Here is an 8,621-nt window from a genome sequence, read left to right on the forward strand (position 1 = left end):
TTCAAATTATATTAGCTATTGGATTAACTACTCTTTAGCTATCTCATTTCTGAAATCCCAAAGCAATACAAACTAGCCATGTAGTGCGATGTAAAGAGCTCTTTGATTGGTTGCTCAGACACTGAGTAGCTGCCTGGATTTTCTACGCTGCCGTTTGTGGGCATAGCTTTGCCCTGAAGGGTGTGTGCTTGTACAATACACATTAAGCTCCTGAATTTACACTCAGGTCAATACAGATATGTTAAGAATGAAGGGACCCTACAGTGAAAAGGAGAACTGAACCACACCAACTTGGTAGGAGTACAGATCATCTGTGACCAGCTGCATCAGGGAGCGCATCAATGATTCTTTCAAGTTGCTAATGTGTCTCCTGTTGCTTAATCTCAATGCCACCGTTAAATAGCTTTTAATCACAACCAGGCTCACCTTGTGGGTGAGTATCAGCCTGGGCTGAGCAGTAGTAAATGGGTGTAGAAGAAAGTCTATATTCATTGGATGAATGAAAAACAGTGGGAGTGAAGGGACAGATAACGAAAGTAATATCAGAGTTTTCTTTACCTCTGTCACACTAACCTAAAATAATACTATTATATATATATATATATATATTGTAGCGGGTCAGGGCTGTCCGGGGTTCTGTTTGTACAGTTATGTTTTGTTTATGTTGCCATAGTGATGAGTGACGCCTTCTCGCTGCGACGGTGTGTCCTTCCGGGGTCAGAGGGCGCCCTGTGTGTTGTTGTTGCCGCGCTGAGCAGTTAGCTAGCGGCAGTGTTCTTCTGCAAATGTTAATAAACGGCTGTGCTCCCTGGCTAGCTCACGGGAAGCAAGACCAAACGATACCTCTGTCTCCTCCTTGTCTGAGCTCGCCACAATAGAGACATTTTTATTTTTGACTACTGCCAACAGCTGAGATTAAAGCTAAAAAAAAAAAATCAACTCTATTCGCCTACTTGCATTAATGTATGTAGAGCATGTGGCTTTTTTAAATTAATTGCACATTAATTAATTTATAAATGCATTAATTATATCTTTAAATTGAAGACACATTATACTTGCACAAAATTGCAAATATAGAGCTCCTGATTTATGCTTTTCACAAATGAACAAATGTAAGGTAGAAATTCAGATCATTTTCTTTATTTAAGATAAGTTTTAGAATGAAATAAGACACCACTTATTTTGTCTGTGTATACCCAGACAAAATAAGTGGTGTCTCTAATAGACTTTAACTTGAAGTCAGTTAAAGTCGTGCTCAGTATCAGACTTGGCAGTTATATTTCATTGCTGACCACAACCTCAGTGGGTCTGTTGTGTAATAAGTAATGTGACATTTTGGCATTAGCAGTTGACCACAATGGGTGTTTTTAAAAGCTGCACCAGCACTTTTATTTTAACAGCATATATACTTATTCATACATACATGTGTAAAAATGGAATGATCGAACACTTTGTTTTAACTTCAACTTCTAAATATCACGCTGGTACCTTTGCTTGTATTCAAGCAAAGGTTTATATATACTTATGACCACACAGTAATGGCAAATAGCTGTATCTGAAAAAAGAAAACATATAACAATTTATAGACATGTAGACAAAACTGAGATGACAATGTACAACTTGGTTAATTACTAGAACAATATGTGATAAAACTGAGTTATATTTTTGTTTTCACTCTCCTTCAGATGTGATTATTTCTTCAGCTCTCTCTCTCTCTCTGCAACCTGTGAGACACACAAAAGAAGTGTAGAAGAAAAAATGTAAGATAGATGACAAGAAAACTCTTTATTGTCATTGCACAATCATACATAGTAGAATAGTACAATGAAACTGGAATATTGTCCCAAGTTGCCACTACATACAACATGGCACAACATGACACAACACAACACAACACAGTAACTTTATTTAAAAGAAGAAGTGCATGTGTATTGTTGTGTATTATTATTGTTGTTGTGAGTCTCTTCGTCTGAGACCTCAGCAGCCTTAATCTCCTGCCAGACAGCAGCAGCTTAAACCCGGTGTCCTGGGTGTGTACAGTCCAGTAGGATGCTGCGTGCCCTCTTGAGACAATTAGTGCTGTACAGGTCCTTCAGGTAGGGAAGAGGATGTCCAATTATTTTTGGGGTCCATATTAATGACTGTCTCAAGTGCTTTTTTGTGTGCTGGAGAACCACACACCGATGCAATATGTCAGCACACTTTCAATGGAGCAGCGGTAGAAGACGATCAGCAGCTCCTTCTTCAGGTCCATTTTTCTGAGGATTCTCAGAAAGTGGAGACGCTGTTGGGCCTTCTTTAAAACCACTGAGGTATTTGAGCTCCTTTGGAGGTCTGTGTCTATGTGCACACCCAGGAACTTAAAACTGGACACCCTTAACACACACTCTCTGTTGATGCTTAAAAGCTGCAGTGAATACTTCCACCTTCTGAAGTCGACTACCAGTTTTTTTTTTTCTTGGTGATATTGAGGTCCAGGTTGTTGTCTACACAACAGTCTGACAGTGTCTAACCTTCAGCTCTGTTTGCCGTCTCGTCTCCCCCAGAGATGATCTCCACCATGGTGGTATCAACTTAACGACTGTATTGTCTGGGTGGGAATGAACACAGTCATGTGTGTACAGAGCGTACAGTAGGGGACTTAGCCTTAACCCTGACTCACTACAAGGTGGTGTACTGAGGGCTGGGGAAACATGGGGCTCCTCTCTAACTCTCTCTACATAGTCTGAGAGGAAGTCTCTAAACCAGCGGCAGGTGGTAGAAGGAAGACCAATATCACAGGTACTCAGTATGGCATGTTGATCGTTAAAGATCCTCCAGGTGCATTAGGGATGAATGTTATTTGGAAATGTTACCACAAGCTTTTTGGGCAACATGGTGAAGCATTGTTTAGTCTGGGCTCTGTCACAGAGGCCCCTAAACTCCATGTCCATGCACTACAAAAGTGCCATGATGTTAGTAATAATAATAATAAATAATAATAAGATCAGTGATAATTGGATCAGATTCAAGGAATTGATTTGTCTAAACTGTCAGCAGAGGAACATGAGTAGGTGATGTCTCTCCTTAAGAAATACAGCTCGGTCTTTTCTGCTTATGAGACTGACTTGGGTTGCACTAACTTGATCTCCCATGACATGACTGCTTGGGGTGGCAGCCCGTGCAAAACGAGGATAGATGCATTCCACCTGCTGCACATTGAGGACTCCCTAGATGCTCTGACTGGTGCCTGTTGATTTTCCACCATGGATTTAGCCAGTGGCTACAATCAAGTCCCAGTTACGGAAGAGGATAGACCCAAGACTGCGTTCTGCACTCCCTTTGGGTTATTTGAATGGAACCGAATGCCGTTTGGGCTCTTTAATGCACCTAGCACCTTCCAGAAACTAATGCTATGCATTTTTGGTGATCAACAATGCCAGTCTCTGCTTCTCTATCTTGATGGCATTGTAATCTTCTCATCAACAGTACAGCAACGTCTTGAGCGACTGTATGTAGTGCTAGGTCAGCTCCAGCTGGAGGTTTAAAAGTTTAAAAGCAAAGTTTGGTAAATCTGCCTTTTTCTAGCGGGAGGTTTGCTACTTGGGCCACGTCATCTCTGATCAGGGTGTTTCCACAGACCCTAGCAAGGTAGAAGTAGTGGCTAACTGCACCCCCCTAGGACTGTTTCGGAACTGGAACCTGCAAGCTCAATAGCCGAATCCAGAATTAATGACTGCCGCCAAGTCTCTGTACAATGCTGCTGTCCTGTACATACTTTTGTTGGTTATGGGCCTGACGTTTGAGAGAAAGATACTTGGAAGCAGTGGCTTAAATCGTTGTTTTGTTAGCCATACTAGCAGACTTACCCTGCAGACAAACTTTTGCCTTCTTTGTTTACATTTCTTCTTTGGCTTGCCGCTGGGAAGACCCTGGAGTTCTTATTATTTCCTCTGGAATGCCGTGGAATTGGTGACATGCTACGCAATGAATATTACGTCAGACTAATTCCAAATTCAGAAGGTCTTGACGACTGTAAGTTGGCTCTACTCAATGTATAGTAATAGAAAACACATGCACCCACACATATATCCGTATATATGCTATATATATATCCGTATATATCCGTATATCCACATATATCCGTGAGCCGCTGCATCTGTGCACGCCACCATCTTTGCTCATACATGTAAAACATAGAATAGAAAAAAGAATGACTATGGTGCATATTCCACACCAATATTCAGGTCTTTGAGGAGTTCCCAAAAAATATGTTCAGTGTGAAACATTAGTGAAATCAGAGTTTTACATATGCAAATCTAGCAGTGAGTTATATGTGTGAAAAAGTATAAATATTCCATGTATGAAGTTGTCAATTTTACCAATCCTTAACAGATGCCTTAATGCAGCACATAAGGCATCCGTGTCCATAGTTTTACCTTTTGTTTAGTACAATAGAAGGAATCCACTGCTACGGGTTGCTGGGGACCTGCTGAAGACATTGCTCTGCTGGTTCCTGCTTCTGCTCGGACGAATGCTACAATTAAATAAATTGGTAGACAAGAAATTTTAAATAAAAAAACACAAATTCTTCTTAGTTCATTAACACTTACTTGGTGATGTTTCTGATTGTCACGTTCCTAGGTCTGTGACCCAGTTTTTGATTTTGTAGTATTATGTTTCTTAGTCTGTGGTTTCTTCTTGGTTCACGTTTGTTAGTATTTTGGTTTGGTTTGGTTTCTGTTTCTAGTTCTTAGGTTTTGGTTCCCTCTGCTCCTCATGTCACTCTGGTCCCTGCACTCTGTGCTCCCTCTGTCGCTGTCCCTTGTGTCGCTGAGTCTGTGTCTGTAAGTTCAGTCTGTGGGTTTCCTGTTTTACTTTAAAGGTCTGTGTCCTTTGCCCAAGTAGGTTCACCTGCGTCTATATTGTGTATTTGCCGTTGCTTCCTGTTGTTCCGTCTGTGTATTCATGCATTTCATTCTCCATGTTGCCCTGCATCTCTGCTCTCTGTCTCCTGCATTTCAGGTTTGTTAGTTTGGTTTGTTGTTCCTTAGTTTTTCCAGTTCAGGTTTCCCTTAGTTTCTGTTTATGCCATGCTCACTTCTTTTTGTGTCCTCACCTTTGTAAATGAACACTCACTCGCATCAAGCCGGTGCCTGCATTTTGGGTCCATCTCTCATCTCCGCTATCATGGGCATGCCTTTTTATCACAATTAATATTACCTTGTAGTTGAGCATCACCAAGGCCTAATTGTTAGTAGATACAGGTCAATGCATCTTCTTAATATAGTAAGGAAGTAATAGTAATATGTTGCTATATTATTCATATAGTAATATAGTAATGAAGCAGGATAGTGGGGATAATAAGCACAGCAATATTAGTGATGATGATCCCTGTTTGTTTTTTAATGTATTCATTAACATTTTTGGGGAAAATCTGAAATTCAATTTTAGAAAGAAAATCGATGTCATTCCTAGATGGGCCCATTATGTAAGGCGATGGCATACGGAACACTGAGCTAACTAAAAACTTCCTTTTCAAATTGAATTTTTGCTGCTTGCCTGATAATTTGACAACAATATCAGTTGCGCTACTTTTGATACTGCCTTTGCACAAAACCAAGATATTACACTTTACAGCTCTAAACATTTTTTGTTAGCTTTTTTAATGTCTTGTACTATACTAGTCCATTATATATTACTTTGTTGTTTGTGTTATCAAATGGTAAAATTCTTATTTTGCATTTTCTTCTCCTGCAGTAGTGTACTTTATGAGACAGTTAATGCTAGTCACTGAATGTTATTGTTAAAAAACACTAATTACATTTAAAGTTAATTTTGAAACAGAATGCATGTCTGAAGATGAACTTCACATTTTGAGACGTATGAGACACAGTTCGTGTCTAAAAGAAGAGGTTTAAAATTGTTTCTAAGTGGTTTCCATTTGGGGCGTAAGTTTTGGATGCTCAAATTATCACTCGCATCTATATATTACATACAAAAATATTACATACACGTCTAACAAAGATACAGACAACACCAAAAGAGAAAAAAAATCCTTTTGACAGAAGTAATTTTGTGCTACTGTTGTTGAGTAAAGAACCCTCCGTCTCTCTTACAGCAGCATGTGTTGCTCTGCCTGCATCCACTGTGTCGGCCTCTATGAAGATTAAAGGAATAAATGACAAAATAATTTTTAATTTGCTTTTTAAACACATATAAAAGGTATAAATGTTTTTTTTTTAGTTCAAGTTTATGACATTAACTTTTATTTTTTAAAAAGTTGTTTAAAGTTTTTAAAAAAATAATAATAGAAATAATAATAATTGTCATTACCTCTCTTACAGCAAGCTTTGCAAATGTGATACAGTCCCACTACCACCAACAGGGCACTAACTAAAATGGTAGAAATGATCCGTGTGGCAGCAGAGGAAAAATGGCACGCCTCTTCGTCTGGATTAGGTTTGGAATTTTTATTTTGAGACTCTAAATGGTGGTTAGAAAAAACAGGAAGGTTTAAATGAGACAAGAATGGTAAACCATCAAAAGTTAATTTTCGCTTTTCATAATGACATTAAAAATCTTTCCAATGAAATTAAAGCTTCTAAAACACCACACACCTGTTTTAGTTATTGAAATCTGCAATTTAGGTTTGGAAGCGGGAAAGTTATCAGTATTCAAAAAATGTACACACACACATTCACACCCATTCATACTCCGAAGCATGCATCGAAGATCTACTTAAAAACAGACTGTGGGAGGGAGGAATGAAACCACCAACCTTCCGATCAGCAGATAACCTGCTCTTACCTCCTGAGCAACAGCCTCCCCCAAATCAACTGTCATTCGTATGTCTAAATCTTATCTTAAAACATCTCAGTGTCTCACCTGTGATGTTCAGCCAGCTCACTGGTGATTCCCCAGCTCCCGAGATGCTACACTTGTAATGTCCTTCATCTGACTTGGAAACTCTCTGGATGGTCATGTTTCCTGTGGAGGTTTTATGGATGGAGCGTCTATTTTTGTAGAACTCAGCCTTAAAGTTGGAGGAATGAGTTTTGTTTCTGCAGCTCAGAGTCACAGTTTCTTCCATCAACGCAGGAACAGCAGGACTCACCAGGATCACAGGACCAGCTAAATGAGATGCATTTGATAATTAAATACATGAAATTAAATTCTATTAAAATGAATGTCATAAAAGTTTTGTTTATTCAAATATACCAGTAACAGAGAGGTTGATAATGTTGCTTCTTCTCCCTCCTTCAAGCTCATACCAGTACTCTCCACTGTTGTCTGCATAAACAGTTTGAATGGAGCAGGATGATCCTGTTGGTGTCCTCTTATTGGTTTTACTACATGATTTTATTTTTCCTTTGAATTTATGCAAAACTTCACAGTAATTGACTCCTTCACAGTGAAATGTCACTGGTTCATATTCAAAGAACTGCAATCTGTTTGGAACAACAAGAAGAGAAACTGCATCTGAAACAAAGAAAAAAGAAAGACTCAGTTTACTAAGTTTTACTACTAAGACTGCCATACTGCACTTAATCAGTGAACAAATAAAACAGTAATAAAACAATAACAAATATCACAGAAACAGTTCTTTCTCTCAGTTTTTCTGATAAATCCTTATTTATCCAAAATGTGAACTTTGATATCAAAAAAATCAAACCGTTAGTACTCACCAACTTTCTGATCCTGCACATCCAGATGAATCATGATGGCCATCACTGAAGAGAGATTAAAGAGGTACAGATGAACTAAAACATGCACTGTAAAATTTTTCAAAAGTATTATTACATCTTATATGTCCACAAAAATACAATAGCCTACTTTTCTAACCTAAAATATAAAACAAAGTAAACTGTCATATTTTTAATCAGAATGAATAACCTATATTTTATAATAATGTAGAAATAGAGAAAGTACTTACACAGTTTGATGCGGAGAGCGCTGATCCTCATGTCGTCTTGATGTAGACTGAAGGCTTAACAGTCGTGAGCAATGGTGTCTGTTTGCCACTAAAAGTATTTTAATATCAATTAAAAAGCATCTAGTTTTAGAAAAGCTGGTTCCAAAGAAGCTGAGTGTCTTTTGTGTCAAGTCAAGCCTCACTGTTTCAGTTCCCTGTCAGTGGGCGGAACAACAACCAGTTCAGACAAATGCTGTGTTTGATGCAGCTTGTAGACTGCTTCATGTTTCCTGTGCTTGGTGAACTGTGCTTATTTATGTCACAGAACTATTGAACATTTAATCCTCTTCTAGGGGTACTAAGCCCACTTGGGGAAAGTCATTAAAGCTATTTTCTCTTACAGGACAGTAAATGGCATATATAATATTGCCACTCTGACATAATTCATTCTTATATTGATCTGCCCAGTGATTTGTTCATGTGTGATAGTTGCCATATCTGCTTAAAATATGTTGATCTAGTGTCAACAAGCAATAAAAACATCACTTTAATGGTAGTGTAAAACATGAACATTTATTTAGTCTTTATCACTGAAGGGTACTCCATTGTGATGCTACATGATAAGAGAAAGTAATGACTATGGACTACATGAACAGTTTTAAAGAGATATAGAGTTGGTTGTGTGTTGCAAATGCTAATAAAAACTTGAATGTTGAATGTTTTTATC

At 38.4% G+C, this 8,621-nt stretch overlaps 1 protein-coding gene across 1 annotated transcript; it reads right to left on the minus strand.

Moving 5' to 3' along the window:
* Nucleotides 1-1,375: 1,375 nt before the first annotated feature.
* Nucleotides 1,376-8,064, minus strand: LOC146713493 (uncharacterized). Its single transcript, XM_085448433.1, has 8 exons — nt 7,916-8,064; nt 7,668-7,712; nt 7,201-7,461; nt 6,868-7,113; nt 6,316-6,465; nt 6,099-6,139; nt 4,419-4,516; nt 1,376-1,724 (listed from the first exon to the last, which is right to left on the minus strand). Exons 1-7 carry the CDS (start codon nt 7,944-7,946, stop codon nt 4,451-4,453), a joined length of 840 nt encoding a protein of 279 aa, XP_085304559.1. The 5' UTR covers nt 7,947-8,064; the 3' UTR covers nt 1,376-1,724; nt 4,419-4,450.
* Nucleotides 8,065-8,621: the final 557 nt, after the last annotated feature.

The sequence above is a fragment of the Copadichromis virginalis genome, linkage group LG3 (genome assembly GCF_057382275.1).
Source record: "Copadichromis virginalis isolate Kocher_CV1m ecotype Utaka linkage group LG3, C_Virginalis_male_GT1.1, whole genome shotgun sequence".
Taxonomy (NCBI): Eukaryota; Metazoa; Chordata; class Actinopteri; order Cichliformes; family Cichlidae; genus Copadichromis; species Copadichromis virginalis.